Raw genomic sequence first — 19,404 nt, forward strand, 5'->3', positions numbered from 1 at the left:
GGTGGGACTTGATTCAATTCTTAAAAAAAACTGGAATTAAGAATCTAATTTTTAACATGCAACCACTGTAAAAACTCAACCTCTGAAGAAGATTCATACGGAGTCGAAACGTTAACCCTGCTGCTCTCTCCACTGATGCTGCCAGACCTGCTGAGCTTTCCAGCATTTTCTGTTTATCTTTCCGCTTTCCGGCATCCACTTTTATATTATTGTAAGACAAACCCATTTGGTTCACTAATGTCATCGAGGGAAGAAAATCTACCGCCCATACCTGCTCTGGCCTGTATATGATCCCATCCTATGAGCAGGGGCAATTAAGGGTAGGCAATAAACGCTGGCCTAGCAGTGACGCCCACATCCACGTCAGAAACTTTTCTTTTCTGCGTGTTGTTTTTTTGGGTTTCATCTCTTCTCTCTTGCATGCTAGCAAATTATTCACATCAACGGACATTTGGGATGGGTAACAAATTCTGGGCTTGCCATAGATGTCCACACCCCATGAAAGAATAATAAAAAAGAAAGTTCGCTGGTCAGCGAGTCAACTGGTCGGTGCCAGAATCAAACCAACAATCGAGACCGAACATTCACGGTTAAACATTAGAAAAAACTTCGACTTGATTCCTTTCAGATTTCATTCAACAGCTCGCAATTCAAGCTCAATAAATTGGAAATTTTAAAACGGTAACTGTTGGATATGTGCCTTGGATATTTCACCACACTCGAAGCAGCGGCTGGCAGATGGGCCCTGACACGATAAACAGCCCTTTTATGTTTTAGGTTGCGTGCTGGGCTCTTGTTACACTCGTTTTTCCTCTCCTTGCCCTGCCTCGCTTATATATTCTCCTACCGGGATACCTGCACTCATGGTCTGTGACTGTCGTCTGTGGCTTGCTCGCGGTTTCTTTTTTAATCAGTCATGGGATGTGGGCGGCAAAAGGCTCGGCGAGTATTCATTGCCCCGCCACGCTTCAGAGGGCATTTTCGGAGTCAACAACACTGCTAATGGTCTGGATCACATGTAGGCCAGAAACAAGACCAGGTAAAGACGGCATATTTCATTCTCTAAGTGCACCCAGAGACTAGAGAGTGTATGGACACGGCGGGGAAAGTTAAAGGACATTAGTGAGCCGGATGGGTGTTTTACAATTGCTTTTAATTATGGATTTGTAATGAATTCAATTTCCACCACCTGCCATGGCAGGATACGAAACCCACAGAATCACCCTTAATCTCTGGATTATTCGTCTAGCCCAGTCAATGCCATCATGCCACTGCCTCACACATCAACAGCAACTCTTCTGCAGCTGCTTTGTTACGCCCGTCATCCCGATCCTTTTTCGTCTGCCCTTCATTTTGCATCTGGAAGAGAACTCTGCAACATTTCAGCACGGATCAAATAACCTAGAGGCTAATATTTTATTTCTTTCATGTCGTTTTTTGATTTTTTTTTCCCTCTTGAATCTCCAAAAAACCCCTTCATTTGTCTTTTGGTCTGATTGTGGCATTTTAGGCTTGCGTCCTACCAAACTCATTCCGAAGGACCCCATGTATTTCCTTACATCATTCCTGCATGTCTCAGAAAACGGGTCATGTCAGTAAACTGGATAGAATGTAACATCATATTGAATTTTATTCCTTCTTACAATTTACACTTCTCTTATTGATTAACACGACCTGCATCTTCATGGAATTATCTCTATCCTTCTTCAATCATCTTCTGGTATTATTTACTCTCAGTAAACGTCTGAAGAGCAATGAACAAATAACAGTACAGCACAGGAACAGGCCCTTCGGCCCTCAAAGCTTGCGCTTTCATCTTGCTTGTCAAACTAAAACATTTTGCACTTCCGGGGTCCTTATCCAACCATTCTCACCGTATTCATGTATTTGTCAAGCTGAATCTTAAACATCACTATCATACCTGCTTCCACGACCTCCTCTGGCAGCGAATTCCAGACACTCACTACCCTCTGCGTAAAAAAAAGTGCTCTAAAGTTTTCTCCTCTAACCATAATTTTATGTCCCTGGGAAATAGACTGCTCCACCCTGGGAAAAAGCTTCTGACTATCTACTCTGTCCATGCCACTTATAATTTTGTAAACTTCTACCAAGTCGCCCCTCAATCTCCGTCGCTCTAGTGGGAACGATCTGAGTTTATCCAACTTCTCCTCATAGCTATTATCCTCCAGGCCAGTCAGCATCCTGGTACACATCCTCTGCACCCTCTCCAAAGCCTCCATATGCTTCTGGTAATGTGGCGACCAGAATTGCATGCATCATTCCAAGTATAGCCTAACCAAGGTTCTATACAGCTACAGCATGGCTTCCCAGCGTTAATATTCAATACCACTGCCAATGAAGGCAAGCATGGCATATGCCTTCCTGACTACCTTATCCACCTGCGTTGCCACTTTCAATGACCTGTGGACCTGTACACCCAGGACCCTCTGTCCGTCGATGCACTTAGGGAATCTGCCATTTACTGTATAATTCCTACCACCATTAGTGCTACTCAAATGAATTATCTTGCATTTGTCCGGATTAAACTCCACCTGCTATTTCTCCGATCATGTCTTCAAACGATCTATATCCCGTTGTACCCTTTGACAATCCTCTTCACTATCTGAAACCCCTCCAAACTTAGTGTCGTCGGAAAACTTACTAATTAACCCAGTTACATTTTCCTCCAAATCATTTATGCGTACTACAAACAGCAAAGGTACCAAGATTGATCCCTGCGGAACACCACTAGTCAAAGCTCACCATTCAGAAACGCACCCTTCCAATGCTACCCGCTGTCTTCTATGACCAATCCAATTCTGTATCCATCCTGCCAGCTCACCTCTGATCTCGAACGGCTTTACCTTCTGTGCCAGTCCTTCATGAGGGTCCTTGTCAAAGGCCTTACTGAAATCCGTGTAGATAACATCTACTGCCCTTCCATCGTCGATCATCTTATTCACTTCCTCGAAAAACTCGATCAAGTTAGTCTGCTGTCATTACTTCCTGGGATGCGGGCGTTCTTGCCCTCTCCTAATTGCAGAGTTTGCTAGCACATTTCAGTGGGAAGTGTAAAGTGAAACACATTACTGCGGACCTGCAGCCCCATATCGGTCAGACAACATCAGGATGGGAGTCTTCTGTCCCTAAAGGACATCAGTGGAACAGATGGCTCTCTACAAAAATCGCCATGGTCACCAACTCTGAAAGAGGTTTATTTTACAAATTTGTTAACTAAATTATTTTTACTCAACCAGCCACCGTGGTGGCATTTTAACCGTGTTTCCTGAGCGTCAGCTTGTGCCTCTGGGCTCTCAGTCCAGTGACATTACAATGACACCAACGGCTCACACTGCCACCTCATATTCGGAGTAATCCGCAGCTTGCTACGTTGAACATCCTGAATTGTAGATTCTTCCATAGCTACACACTTCAACCAGGACCTCACTACTTCGTTTATGCCTATGTCATTCGAAACAATGTTGATTTACTTTCGGGGGTAGGGCACTGGGAGGCATTGCCCTGCGGATGGAACAAGAAAAGGGAACGTGCCAATTACAGCCCCCACCTAAATTCGAATCTGGTTGATTTCCACATAACAAGGGCAATTGATCGCGAGGTAAAAGGAGCAGCCGTTTCACGACTAGCTGCTGACCACACACCATTTCATATTTAGATTACCTCTTCCAGCTGTGATATTATCGTCTGTTGGGGATGATATTACTTAACAGCAACCTGAACCCTCACACAACTGACTATCGCTGCCTACGTCATTTTCTTCTCCGAATTTGATAACCCGTTTTATTGCACGGAAGGGTATCTCGACCTGAAACTGGACGATGTTTGTCTGCACAGGTGAGGCGTAAGTTGCAAAGGATTTGAGCGGTTTTATTCCTTTATGGTTTTGTTTTATCTTGTAGATTTCCAGTGTCCTAGTATTTTGCTTTCTCCTTGCCCTCATATGTTCTGCTCAAGAACCAGCTTTATTAACTTCAATTCAACTGAATGTCGGATTATGCCTTTAACTTGGGTTTTATTCAACAAAGATGAATTAAATTGTGGAGAAAGTATAAAATGGACAATACAGAATTGGTACAAATTATATGATCCCCCTGATTACCCATTCGATTCATTTCAATGTGGTTTAATGCAGGTCAGTTTAATGCATTCCCAAATTTTATAACGCCACCTCCGGGCACAATCGAGTCTGTTGGCATCAAGTCAAAGATAAGCAAATAATTATCCAGCTGATTAACACCTGCCGTCCGCGACTTCCCCACCCCCATCCCCCATCCTTCCATCCCCACCCTCCGCTCCCCATTAGCCCCATCCCCCCGCCAAGTCCGTGCTCAGGAGATGAATCTTTGGTCCTCCATATTGAGCACCACTTGCAGGAATCAATGAGAATGGCAAGGGTACAGAATATACCCTGGTTGGGGGACGAAAGTGTCATTCTCCAGGATTGGCTCGGGAGAACGGCCGCTTGCCGAGCTGGCCGAGTTATAAAGTACATAGCCGCTAGACTATGTCTGTGGCAGATGGCTAGAGAGGCGAAAGCATTTGATATTCACACCACAAATGTGTCAGTAGCTGATGCATCTGACCATGACACTACTGGTACCAGTGATCATTGCACAGTCCTTGTGGATGCGAAACACCAGTGCCAGGCAATGAACATCTCCAACAAGAAGGGATCTAAAACTATCTCCCATTGACACGCAATGACATTACCATCGTTGAACCACCCCCACCCGCGGCAACGCCCTCCAACCATCAAACACCCCACCCCTTCCAACTATCATCCTCCCCCGCAGCCACACCCTACTTTCAACATCCTAGAAGTTACTATTGAACAGAAACTGAGCTGGACCAGCCTTATAAATACTGTGGCTACAATAGCAGGTCGGAGGCTGTGAATATAGAGGCGCGTAACCTACCAATTGAGTCCTCAAACGTTGTCCACCATGTGAAACGCACAGGTCAGGCGTGTGATGTAATTCTCTCTATTTGCCTGGATCAGCGCAACTCCAACAACACTTATGAAGATTTGCACCGTCCAGGACAAGGCACCCCGTTGGAGTGGTACCCCATCCAGCACCTTGAGCACCCGCTCACACCACCACCGACACACAGTGGCAGCAGCGGGCAGCAGGATGCACTACATAGACACACCAAGGCCCATTCAACTGCATCTTCGCAATCAGTGACCTTTGCCCCCTAGAAGGGCAAGGTTAGATGATAGTTAGAACAGCACCGTCTGCAATTTCCCCTCTAAGCCTCTCACCATCCTGGCTTGGAAACATGTCACCGTTCCTTCACTGTTACCTGGTCAATTCCTGAATCACCCTCCCTAACAGCACTGCAGGTGCACCTACACCACAAGGACTGCCGCAGTTCAAGAAGGCAACTCAACACCATATTCTCTAGGGCAACTGGAGATAGGCAATAAAAATGCTGCCCAGGCCCCTTGAAATAATAATATTAAAAAAATAACCAATATATTGAATACTCCATTTCATTTCAACTGTGCCTTTTATGATAGATGTTCTATCTTATTTCAGGAACAAAGTGAATTTCAAAGGTGAAAGAGGCTGGAAGTAAAAAGCAAGGAAGCTGCTGGCAAAATATTCCCCGTTCTGCCACCCTGGCATCACAATGATTTTCTCATCGTTGCTGGCCGGTACACGTTTCATAAATTCATTTTAAAATCATTCACTTCTTTATCCAGCAGTTTGTTACCTTGTATTTCTCCCAATGAAGCAACAATTTACACTCTGCATTGAAGTGAGCACTTACCACTGATGTTAATGCTCCACACAAATTCTCTATTTTTATCTCACTGTCTGCAATTAACTATTATTAATACTATTATATAATCCATTTTTGATGATGATGATGAATATATTAATAGTAAATATTATTATTATTACAATTATAAGAATAAGAAACATGAAAAATGTTTCCATGACGATTATATAATGCGAAACTTCATTGGCCAATAGCTCGCCTTATAATTATGATTTAATAACATTTTATTTGTCTTATAGTTCAGATCGTGTTTCTGTGGAATCTCATATCTACAGGTACTACACTATTATGTTTTAAACTATATATGTGCACCTAGTACCATTGTGATGAATATGGATGTGCATATGCCATTTTATCTTCTGTTTGATGTTAGTAATATTAATGAAAATATCAACAACAGTGCAGCCGTTTTAATTGCGGGCAGATTAAAAGAAATGGTTGTTACATGTTCAGGAGTTTTGTTTAATGGAAGTGGAACCTACTATTTCTGTGTGATGGGTGGCGAATCTGATACCACCGATGTTAGCAGAATATCACTCCTAAAAATATGACAAATCATGTGCCTGAACTATGTTCCGGTTTGCACATGAAACATCAGTAACAAAATGTATTTTTACCTCCCATTGTTAACGTCAGAATTTCACAGGAGCGTCATAAAATGGAGTTGGTGAGATACTAAGACAGTGACCAAATCGTGTTAAAATACTCATGTTCACGGGGGCACGGTGAAAGGGGTAGAGAGGCAGAGAGGCTTAGGGGATGAATTGCATATATTCAAGTGAATGCAGCAAAAGGTGTTTTGCGTAATGGTGTGAAGTTTGGAAATTGTGGTTGTGCATGAGTCTGCAACGTAAGGGGTACTGACGAATTATTCTATTTTTTAAATGCATTCGATCACCTTGATAGAGGGGGACAAGGCCATGAATTGGTTGAGAGCAACGATGAATGGGGGCATTGTAGCATCAACTGGAAACATAAGACAAGGAGCGTAGTGATGAGGGGGGAATGAGATTTGGTTTTCGCATTAACACAGCTAGCAGGGCTGTGGTGCATCCCTGAAACACAGCGCGTGCCAGGCCAGCCTGAGGAATACTCGGGCCTAAAAACAGCTGAGGCACGTTGAACAGTTCAGCAAGATGATGCGCCGAAAAGGTAAATCTGTCTGGAGAATATTGGGTTGTCACAATACCTGGTGAAACCTTGAAATTATTATTCTTCATAAACGTTTCAATAGAAGGCACTGAGGGGAGTTTTAATTGAGCTGTGGGAAATTATAACCAGACTAAGGATAACGACAAAGAATTTGAAAGTGCAATGTTGCTCGTCCCCCCTCGTCTATAATAAATCAACATGATGTTTTATTAAAACAAAATTAAACAATGGCCTAATAGCATGAATATGGGAATAATTCAGCCAGGCAATGAATCAGCCAGTGAACACAGACCGATACATAACATTATATAATATTTAAGTGAATGTTAATTGAGGCATTAACGGCAGCATTTCCTGATGGAATTTCCTGCTCTTTCCTAGTTTTAATACAGATGCAAGACAAAGTAGCCAGCTACTCTGATCTGCTTGACTTGGGCAATGTGCAAGTACCTGGTGTTGAAAGGCAAATATGAATGCTCATAAGTTTGCCACAATCAGATGATAAATAATTAGCTCAAAGTGGCAACTATAATGTTGAAACAGTCAAAAGGAGCTGAAGGAAACAGTTTGGTCATGACATTCTGTATCAGTCATTCTCTGTTCAATAGACAATCATTATCTGTATATCAGTAGTGCCGTGTAAGAGTTGCAGATTCCGATGTTCCCTGATTGGAATAGCTGCACAAGTCCAAATTCAGGTTCATTTATTCCGGAACTTATTTTCACCTTCTGCTTCGGCTTTTCCTCCTGATTTTGTTTCTGTAAAACCCAGGTTAATTTTGCTCCCAGAAATTTGGTCAAACTTACTTTCTCTTGCATTCCTTAGAACAATTCCCAGTCAGACTCGTGGATGGCGAGGGCACGTGTGCAGGGAGAGTGGAGGTCTACCACAATAACACGTGGGGGACAGTTTGTGATGACGATTGGGACATATCTGACGCTGACGTTGTCTGCACAGAGCTGAACTGCGGCTTTGCTCAATCGGCACCCTGGGAAGCCAGGTTTGGACAAGGGAACTCATCGATCTGGCTGGACTCTGTTCAATGCAATGGTTCCGAGTCCTACCTGTGGCAGTGTCAGTCAAATGCCTTGGGTCAGCACAACTGTAATCACTATGAGGATGCGTCTGTCGTTTGCTCAGGTACAGAATCATTTTATTTTCGACAACATGTGAAATACATCAACGATATTATTCTATAGAGAAGCAAAGAGCTCAGACAAAAACGAAAGATTCAGAGGCAGAAGATAACATACGATGATTGCTACTTGTTTCAAAACACATGTCAAATATTTTTTGCTAAAATAGTGCATGGATTTCTGTCTCTGTGCACTTAATTTGAAAACAAATTTCCTTAACCATACTGACGGAATCCAACCTATGTGAGGTTTATGAATTTGTAGCTCCGCCACATTTTGCTGAAGTTTGTTTAGGGATCTGTTCGGGCACAAATCAGGAGTGTGATGGAATACTCCACAAATGAGTGGATGAGTGTAGCTCATACAGCACTGAAGGAGCTGAACACTATCCAGAGCAAAGCAGTCTGCTTGATTGGTGCCACATCCGCAATCATTCACTCTCTCCACCACCGACGCACAGTAGCAGCAGTGAGTGCCATCTACAAGATGCACTGCAGGAATTCACCATTTCTCCTTAGACAGCGCATTCCAAATCCATGACGATCTGGAAGGACAAGGGCAGCAGATAGGTTGGAACACATCCAGCAGGAGGTTCCACTCCAAGTCACACACTATCCTGACTTGGAAATCTATCGCCGTTCCTTCACTGTCACTGGGTCGAAATCCTGTAGCGCCCTTCCTAACTGGACTGTGGGTGTAACTACACCACAAGAGCTGCAGCGGTTCAAGATGGCAGCTCACCACCACGTTCTCAAGGGCAACTAGCGATGGGCAATAAATGCTGGCCCAGCCAACGATGTCCACATCCAGTGCAGGAATAATGATAATAATAATAATATAAATAATAATAAGAAAAATAATAACCTGCCAAGCAGGGCGGAGGGACAAATTCACTATTTTGACCATTAGAGTGAAATCTTCAGCGTCCAGTAGGTAAGCAGGCAAAGGGAGACACTTGCAGGAATTTTGGGATTATTGCGCTTGGTAAATTATGAGGAGATGGTTAATTCAGGAAAGACAGTGCAGCTTCCATGGCCAATCACAATATAGGTGGTATTGAAAAGGCTCGTTAAGGTATTCCATACCATGACCCGATATAAGCATAGCGACCCGTTTCACCTACAATTCAAATTGACCAGCCCACCAGTTCTGTACTGCAGTCTTTGTCGATGGCACCTCAAACAGCCTATTGGGGAAACACCGAGGAATAGTGATCATGTGAACCAGATTGCCAAGCTCGCGGGTCATACTCTGTTGTGAATGGAGGGATGGTGGGCATGAGCTCCATTGGGCAATAGACAGCGCCAGATTCGCTCTGCTTGAAAGCTGCGCTTAAAAAATTGTCCTTTAATTCTGAAACTCAGCATGCCACTTGCAACTGAAATTCCCTAGCACATTATGGCTTTTAACAAGCCGAGGTGGACATGTTGAGGCATAAAATGAAGGAGCTAAAATGAAAATGAAGATGATCCGACAAAAAATTCAATGCACTGAGAATTCGGAAGTACTGCTTCTGCGGGCAGGCAGAACTAAGACCGGTGCTCAAGACATAGACGGCAATAGTCCGTCAATGGGGGTCCAAGTGGCCACTATTCCTCATGGAGAACACTGTACATATAGTTCCTGATGCATTGACCGTGCTAGTGCTTAAGCGAGGCGAAATAGATAGGCTAAACTGTAATTATATATTTCGCAGATTATGCAATAGATAAAGTTAAATCTTTTCGTACCCCATTCAGTGATCTTTAGTTTCTGCTCGTTCACCCTCTTTGAACTGGAGATAATGTGAGTTATTTAAATGTTTGATTGCAGACCGCCCACCAAAGCCCACCCTCTCTCTGGAAAGGAAACATGGCTTGTTCATGACAGGAGAGGCCGTAACGTTGAATTGCACGGCTTTGAGTCGATACGTAGGGAGCACGTTTTATTTCATGAAAGCTGGTGACGTTGATCCCATTGCCTCCGAAACTGCTCCGGATGGAGTTTACAGCATTCAATTTTCCATTCAGGGTGCAGATTCGAGTGTGAGTGGGACCTACATGTGTCACTACCAAACAAACAAATCCGGAAAACTTGCAACATCAGGGAGCAGCGACCCTGTGAAGCTATTGGTAACAGGTAAGTCTGAACGAATCAGCAGGGCCTGTGGTTAATGCGTGGCAGCCGAATGCATTTTGCCTGAATCAGAACCTAACGGACTGTACTCAGTTGGTAGCGCTTTTAACTCCCTGTTACAATCCAATAGATTGAAACATTAGGCCACAAGTTTGAGAGGAACAACGGTTACCCCATACCTCGGGTGGGCTGCAGTCATTCAATTGCCCATTTGCATGCGAGGTTTTTTCAGAATAAAAACAATGTATAGGTTATTAACTGCTCTCTAAACCTGCATTGACACCTTCAATGGTCCATGCACATACGCAACCATGTCTTTCTCCTCTCTTCAACATTTCACCCCTACATTTGAAAACATACTGTTGTCACAACACAAGAAGGAAACACTACCGATTCTGCAAGCCTTGACATCAGAACAAAAAAATAATCATTCAGCAAGTCGGCCAGGCATCTGTGGAGAGAAAGATGGTTAACCTTTCAGGTTGATGACAATTCGTCATCACTGAAGGCACATAGGCAGTAGGAGCCTTTGAAGTCATGGAATGATACGCGACTGGAAGAAGAAGGGGGAGATCGGTGATAGGGAGGAGGTTGGGGAGGTTAAGTAACAAAATATTCCAATGTGCAACGACAAAGGCACTTGTTATGGAGATAATGAAGAAACAAAAGCTGTGTCCAAATGATGCTGCATAATGCGGAAAAAAATCCTGAATGTAACACGAGGAGTTAGATAGGTACAAGACTAAGACTGACCCAGCAAAAGGAGGAGGTGATGATAAAGAAAACATATGGAACTAGATTGAGGCGGATGCTCAGGTCCAAAATGTTTGAACTCAGTTTTGAATCCATAACGCTTAGAGAGCCGGTTTGAAAGACAAGGGGCAACTGCACGAGTCTGTACTGAGCTCAACTTCAACGCCAGCAGGGTCGCAGGCAGCAAGGTCAGTGAGGGCAGCAAGGTACATCATCAACTGGGGAACGGTGTCAATGCTCGGGGGAAGCTTTGCACCCTTGGTTATCAGTCGGGTATATCATTGCATTTTAATTAGAAGAGAGAACAAGTCTGATAAAATAGCCCAATGGAGGTCCTGGAAAAGGAGTGAGTTAATATTCGCACTTGAACTAAAAGCCCTGTCACAGCGGAGGATGGCTGCTGGATAAGGAAGTTGGGGGGGTAGGGGCGGGGGGCGGAGTGGGGTGGGGGGGTGGGGGGGAATGGGACTGAGGTCAATCTTCTGAGGTCAAATCCCATTCAATGCATTTGCCACCCTGGGCATACTATACATCGAAACGTGACCAGTCCCAGCCAAGGATCCTCCAACGATTAAACTAGTGAAACTAACTAATTATGGACCATTAATTATACGAGCTTTTTAACTCTATGTGCTGGCCTCAAGTATTTAAAGCAGAAACGTATCTCTGGCCTCTATTTCACACTTCCCAAGTTAGGTAAACATGCGGTTTGTTTGTGGGTAGTGCGAGGGCGCATCGCTGCCGCTCTTATCGTCCGATCATTGGAACTTTTTTTCAATTTTCCTTACAACTCTAGCCGCATGGACCGAATTGCTGTCAATTCCCATTGATAGAGAGATCTGAGTTTCTAATTATGTTGAGCTGCAGTTCACATGTCAGTAATCCCTTGGCAAACAATTAGTTGCTCCACATTGCAGGCCCAATAGGCCAGAGATGGAGATGGAAATTGACGCCCTAAACACACACAAAAAAATCTTTTCGACAAAGAAAAAACTGATTTAGAAATCAGAAGGAGCCACTGCTGTTAGGGTGAAGCCCCCGGAAGAGAGATCCAGGGGCCGAGGTTCATGCTCTGGGAACACGTGTCCAAATCCCACCAAGGCAGCTGACGGCCATTGATTTCAATGGATAAAGATGAAATGTCAAGCTAATCTCAGCAGTAGTGACCATGACATCTCGTCATCGATTGCCGTTAAAACCTCTTTGCTGATGTGGCATAGGGAAGGTAATCTGCTGCCCTCTCTCGGTCTGGCCTACATGTGCTCCCTGGCGTCATGAAACGCGGGCAGTCCTAAGCTGCCCTCTGATTAATGGCCCAGCCAGGCACCAATTGAGGGGTGGGCAACAAATGGAGGTCTTGCAAAAGGCTGCCCGCACCCCCGGAGAGAATGAAGCAGAAACAGATGAGGCGAGAATGCTCAGGGTAATCTTTCGCAGGAGGACCAGCGCTTACATTCTACCATCGCCCCTGCTTTAGCGCCGGCCACAATGAGATTGCTCGGTGGGAGTGACACTTGGTCCGGGACAGTGGAGGTATGTTACAATAACATATGGGGGTCGGTTTGCGATGACAATTAGGGCATGATCGATGCGAATGTTGCCTGTAAGCAGATCGGCTGTGGCCCCGCCAAATGAGCTCCTTGCAGTCCTCACTTTGGACAAGCAATGCGTCCATTCTGGTTGGATGACGGAAGCTACACAGGATCTGAGTCCAATTTATTCCATTGCCAAGCAAGACCACTGGGAGTACACAACTGCGCAGATGGTGAGACAGCGTCGGTCATTTGTTCTGGCAAAGCTGGATTTTTCAGAAAATTCAGTGAAGGCATCACATATGACTTGCAATATGTCACCAGTAAACGCCATGATGTACCACTGGCTCACCTAACAAGATGTTCTTCCGCTGTAGAACCCGTTATTGAAGACAGCCTTCTGGTTGACATGCAAAACAAAATGAAGCAAATACTGAACAGCAGGCAAGATTACAAGACTGCGGTCTCACATTGAAACAATTAATAGTCACAGGCAAAAACAGGTTGTTTTATTTTAAATAGACGTGCTGTGTGAAATATAAATAGCGGTTTATTTAAGGAGCTTTCTGTAGATTCATAACTTTCATAGCAATGCGAGGAACAGTAGCCGGCTATTCTTATCTGCTTGACTTGTACAGCCCTTCAGGCAATGGTATTGACGTTTGATTGGGAAAATGTCACACTTGCCCAAAGTACACTCCATTCGCCACGTTTTCTTTTTTCCCCCACTCTATCTGTATCCTATTCTAGCCTCCCTGTGTTCTCTTTGTAACTTACTATGGAGTCTATCTCTACAAACGAAGCAGATGCACTTCCCCAAATTCATCCGAGTTACCTATGTAAATGGTAAACAGTTGAATCCCCAGCACACGTCCCTGTGGCACGCCACTTGTTATCTCTTGTCAACCAGGGAAAAATGACGCCATCATGACCTCTGCTTCCTATAGGCGAGGAAATGTTCTATCCACCCCAATAGGTTAACCCTAACACCAGCAGGGTCTTGCTTTCACAATAACGTTTGACCTTGCGTCTCATCAAATTCGTTTTGGAAATCTAATGGCAGTAGGCCCATCTCTCCCCATCGATCCGCAGCCGTTGTTGCAGATTTCAGGAACTCCAATAAATTGGCGATTTATGATTTCCCTTACACAAAACCATGTTGACTCCGCTTGATTATGCTCAATTTTTCCATGTGCCCTGCCATAGCCTCTTTAATCACAGCTTCTAACATTTGCCGCTATGACAGACGTTTATCTCATTGCCTGTAGATTCCCATATTGTGTCTCCCCGCTTTTTTGAATAAACGGGTTACATTCACTAATTTCCAAACAAGGAACATTAATGCAACGCTTCAGCTATTTCATTAGGCACTTATTTAAGACCCGAAAGGAGGATTAATCTCATGAGGACACGGGGACTTAGTCAGCACACAGCTCCACCAGCTTTCTCCCACTTCCTTTGTGCTTATAATTTTCCATTCCACATTCAGATTAAAATCCGCCATGATTATTGCCTTCCCTTTCTGAGAAGGTCCCATTATTCCTCTCTTTATACTCGTCTGCTGTATGGTTACATCATTAATTAATGGAACCAACCCTCCACTTCTGCCTAGCTTACTTCCCTTCCTCAATATCACTTAACCTTCAATATTGAGCTGCCAATCTATGTTTCCGTGCAGCCAAGTCTGTAATGCCTATCATATCATATTTATGTATTTATATCTGTGGTCTCAGTTAATCTGATATTTTCCTTCGAATGCTATGTGCATTTGGATACATCACCTTTAGTTTTCAATCCGTTTCTTATTAATGAATCTACTAACCTCATTTGCAGATGTAATGTAACATTTCTACTGCTGCACTCTCTGTCCCTCCCTGTCACCGTCTACTAATCGTTTCCCGATTAATGTGCATCTCTCTTCTCTATTCACTACACTTTAATTTATCACATCTTTGGAAAGTTGATTTCTTGCCCCCACTATTAAGTTCAAACCTTCCCTATTTCCCTCATTCTGTGACTCACTGGAACACTGGTGCCAGCACGGTTCAGTTGTAGGAAGCCCCAACGGAACCTCCCAAACTGACCCCAATACCGGCGTCAGTGCCCCGCACATCAGAACGCACTTCTCCCACTCGAGACTATGAGCCACATGTCCCTCAATCGAATGTCATGTACACGATGTCAATTTACCCGTAGCTCGGGTAATAATCCAGATGCGGTTAACTTTGCTGAACTTCTTTTGAATTTAGTGCCTAGCTCCGCATGCCCTCTATGGAGTAGCCCTTTCCTAGATCTACCTCTGTCATTGGTTATCTGCATGGAGTACGACAACTGGTTCCTCCACCTTCCACTTCAATTTCCTCTCCAGGGCCGATCGCATGTCCCAGCCCCAGAACCGGATGGTTGCAACATCCTTCCGGACTCATGCACTTTACTGCAGAGAATAGTGTCAATCCCGTTCACTATACTGTCCCATGCTCCCACTATAATCATTTGTGCTTCCTCAACTTGAAAGTCTTCCTATACCAGGGTTCTTTGGTTAGTCTGTTCAACTGCCCTGCAGCCCTTACTCTCATGCGAACAGCCTGCAAAAACCTCAACCATATTGGAATGTTGCAAAGGCTGAAGTTCTTCTGCACATCTGTCCTCTTAGTCCCTCTATCTGCCTCAGTCACAGCCACACTCTCCTGTTCCTGACCAAATCAGGAGGTAAGACCTTTACGGGGTGTGACTGCCTTCTGCTGCAAAGCATCCGGGTAACTTTTGCGTCCATGATGTATCTCATCGTCCGCAGCATCTCTTGCTCGCAGAAGCTACGTACATTGATAGGCAAGTGCCCACTCTATACAAACGAACGAATATGTCCAAGGCTTGCACTACTGTTTTTTTCTCCTGTTTTTAATTAGGCTGCAGCAGGTGCAGCCTTAGTTAACCTTTGCTCCCTCCATGACAACACATTTACTAGTACAAAAATTTGTAACCTTTCACCATTTTGGCATGTTTTAATGTGTCCTCAAAAACACGGCTAAAGGCCTGCGCAAGGAAACGATTTTTATCCAGGTGCATGTTGGAACCTGAATTCTCCCATCCAGTAGTTTTCGTCGATTAATTTTAGTGAAACTATATAGACAGGGATCAGTAATTAGGGTGAGTAATTTCAACTCGCAGTCATGGCGTTAGTGAGTTGAGAAAATATAAGAAAAATAAAACGGTGTGAGGTAAATCGATGACTGCTTTGTTATCGTCTAATTCGTCCTCTTAAAATTAGTCAGATTTGCACTTTAGGCTCGTTAGGGTGGGCACAAGGGTGCACCGTTTAAGCTCTGTCCTTTCACCCATTGAAAATATTAAATTTAAGTAACAACTCAGATAATAACAAATGAATGGCGCACTTGTTATAGTTTCCTGTATTCACACTTATACATTCGCAAGTATGTGCATGAATGTTTCTGAGTGTGTGGCTACCAGTCAGAATAACAGGATTACATGGGCTTTATTAACCTCTGTATCAGCTTGTTTTGCCACGTTGAACGATCAATGCACATATAAACCCAGGTATGTCTGCTCCTGCACCCCGTTCAAAATTTCAAACCTTTGCTGCATATTGGCGGTCCATGGTATTCCTACCAAAATGCATAATCTAACACTTGTGCTTCCGCTCAAAGAATCTTGAACAAATTTCAAAATAGCCGTCAGGTGCCAGTATCGAATAAAAACCGTAAATGACGATGAGACTTACGCATCGCAATAAGTGGCAAATGGGGTAGTGGAGTACGCACGCAACTGGAGAATGGAACTGAGTGAATTCAAGTTGGAGGGCCAGTTCTTGAACCTCAAAACCTGGTAATAGGTGACATCGAGAGGCTCTGTACACGAAGCAAAACAGTTCGAACGGGTTTAATGGGACAGAGAATCCTGGACATGAATGTGCCAACATCGATGAAATTATAAAGCGGAATTGAGAACATATTTGGCAGATGTTGTAATGTTGCCTCCTCGGGAAGCAATTTGCCCATTCAGCGGGAACACAGCATTGAGCAAAACGAGGCGGGGGAGGGAAGGAGATTGGAAATGTTGACGTTGCGAGTATATATTTATATGGGTTAGAGAGCCGAGAGGCGGAGGAGGGCGACTAAGCACTCGAGGCATTTCCATCCAAAGCTTGTTTGACTCTGAGCAGGTGCGTCACTTGAAGCCAGGTAGAAAATATCAGGCGCGTTCTCCGCATCAGGCATGGCTAAAAATGAATTTCTCATCTCTTATCGCTTGCAATAGCCATAATGGCAGCATTACAAAATTATAGTCAATCTGGTTGGCCCCGTGACATTTATCCTCTGCTCGTGGGTTGAGTTTCGTAGCCGGAGCTTCACAAATGCCAACACGCACTTGGCTCACTGCATCATAAGACGTCCAGAATGTGCATGTATTTCAAGAGACGATGCAGATTTACTTTGTTTATTTTGTCTTCCCTTCCTTTAGATGAGATTCCAGTGCGGTTGATCAATGGGACAACCTCATGTTCTGGAAGAGTGGAGATACATTATAATGAGACTTGGGGAGCAGTTTGTGATGATGGCTGGGACATGCTTGCTGCGAGAGTTGTATGTAAGGAAGTGGGCTGCGGAGGGGTCAAATCAGCCCCTCACGATGCCCATTTCGCTTCAGCTCCTGGTTCCTTTTGGCTGGATGATGTCAAGTGCAAAGGTCATGAGTCGAGCCTTGTGCAATGTCAAGCCAACGCCTTGGGAGAACACAACTGCAGCCCTGGCGAGGCAGCGTCTGTCATATGTTCAGGTAAAAATGGATTTGTTTCCACAACCCGCGGAGAAATAAATGAATTTTAAAATAGCATGTTGTTCTGGTGGTTTCTAGGCACTGAACACAGGAGACTCAGTCAGAGGTTAACAATCGTTTGGTTCAGACGAACGCAGGAAGAGTCTGCCTTAGACTAGCTAAAACAAAACTCTAACGACTAAAGGAAATCTATCTTCTTTATGTACAACTAATAAAGAACAAAATGTTTTAACGTATTACCATATTGTCAGCACATAGTCACGTGATAGGCAGGTGTCCCCAGGCGCGGACACAGTTTGTCCTTTACCCTTATGTGTTTCTGCTCATCGCACTTCAGCCTCCAGTCCAGATAATCGCTAATGAACCCCAATGTGCTGCTGGAGAGTTCTGATGTTCTTTGGTTTCAAATGAAAAATGATATCCGCGTTTAACACTTACCATGTTAAAGATATTCCGAATCATGTGTCCTTAGCGACTGGCTTCTGTTGCATGGATCACGTGTTCGGGACTGAACATTCTACTTTCCAAAGGCTCCATTGTAATTCAAACCCTCATTATATTGGTACAGGCTTTGAACTGTCCCTGAGAGTGACTCTATTGACATGGTAAAAATCCAGTAGAGGGAAGGAGTTTTACATCTTTAAAGCCATAGAGAAATTACTATCAGGTGTCGTGTTTCCAGACTTCAATGTCATATAGGAGACCGTTTCCCTCCAGGTCAAATTTTCACCCTCCCACTCGAATAATTGTGGCTCCAACCAGGTGACGTTATGCATGGTTAACGGACAGAAAATCCCGTGAAACGATTTACGCTGCTGCACGATTGGCTTTTCTGTCATTCGACCACTTGCCAGGTTTTGATCAGAGATTTTTAGAAACAAGACGACTTTTCGGAAGTGAGGCTGCTTCCCGAGCCTCTTTGCTGCTCTACTGACAATTGACATGGAAGCTCCAGGTTCCCGTTGAAGACAAATTATCAAGGGATCTGAGTGTCCTCGTGCATGAATCGCTGACAGCTAGTATGCAGGTTTAGCAGTTTACAAGGAAGGAAAAATTATTTTTGGCATTTATTGCTAAAGGAATAGAGTACAAAAATAGGGAAGTGCTTTTTTAACTGTACAAGGCATTGTTGGGACCGCACCTGGAGTACTGTGCACAGTTTTGCTCCGCTAAATTGAGGAAGGATGAAGTTGGACTGAAGGCGGTTCAGGGGATGTTCACTAGATTGATCCCAGAGGTGCGGGGCTTGTCATATGATGAGAGGTTGAGCAATCGCTAGAGTTCAGAAGCATGAGATGAGATGTAATTGAAGGTTATACAAGATACTAAAGGGGATAGACAAAGTAGATGTGGAGTGGATGTTGCTACATCTGGGGTATTCTAGAACGTGAGGCCATAGTTTTGGGAAAAGGGGTGGTAGATTTAAATCAGAGATGAGAATGAATACATTTTCCAAAGGGTCGTGAGTCTGTGGAATTCACGTCCTCAGAGAGCAGTAGATGCAGTGGCGCTGAATAAATTTAAGGATGAGATGGACAGCTTTTTAATTTGAAATGGGTTGAATAGCTACGGGGAAAGGGCGGGAAATTGGAGTTCAGGCCGAAAGGAGTTGAGTACTGAGCGTAATTATTGTCGGGCCAGGCTCGAGGGGCTGAATTGCCTACTCCTGCTCTAACGCCGTGCGTTCTTATGTACTTATGGACAATTGCCCAGGTCTTGGGTCATGCGACCGCCATTCTTCGTAATGTCTTCAAATATGAAATTTATTACGCGGATGGAATTGACCTTTATTTCAGTTCTGAAAATCCCCGTGTCATTATTTGTTAACAGGGTTGACAAATGTGTTCATGGTTTGGCATTTATGCGATCATAGTCTCAGCAGGTCAACTAAATCCAGTATAAATGTGGGCTTCTCAAATGCAAATGAAAATCTCCTTGATTACGTTTGAAATTTTTGTGAACATTGCCAGGTGTCATGTGACTCTCTTAGTAGATCGCTGGCAAAACGAGGTGTGAAATTCCGCAACAAAACGCAATAAATACAACGTTATTGAAGCTGCTGGAGTTACATGCCAGACAGAAGGCCAACCTGTGATCAGGTGGAGTGGAGCAG

The 19,404-nt window shown here is 44.1% G+C and overlaps 1 protein-coding gene across 1 annotated transcript in view; it reads left to right on the forward strand.

The window, feature by feature from the left end:
* Nucleotides 1–4,538: 4,538 nt before the first annotated feature.
* The window catches only part of LOC144672798 (scavenger receptor cysteine-rich domain-containing protein DMBT1-like), a 43,554-nt gene continuing 28,688 nt past the window's right edge, over nt 4,539–19,404 (forward strand). Inside the window, exons 1-5 of the mRNA XM_078534784.1 lie at nt 4,539–4,617; nt 6,048–6,083; nt 7,787–8,101; nt 9,910–10,215; nt 16,977–17,291. Of these exons, the coding sequence (XP_078390910.1) occupies nt 4,539–4,617; nt 6,048–6,083; nt 7,787–8,101; nt 9,910–10,215; nt 16,977–17,291 (1,051 nt within the window). The remainder of the gene's footprint in view (nt 4,618–6,047; nt 6,084–7,786; nt 8,102–9,909; nt 10,216–16,976; nt 17,292–19,404) is intronic.

Source organism: Cetorhinus maximus, unplaced genomic scaffold, assembly GCF_964194155.1.
Source record: "Cetorhinus maximus unplaced genomic scaffold, sCetMax3.hap1.1 HAP1_SCAFFOLD_44, whole genome shotgun sequence".
Taxonomy (NCBI): domain Eukaryota; kingdom Metazoa; phylum Chordata; class Chondrichthyes; order Lamniformes; family Cetorhinidae; genus Cetorhinus; species Cetorhinus maximus.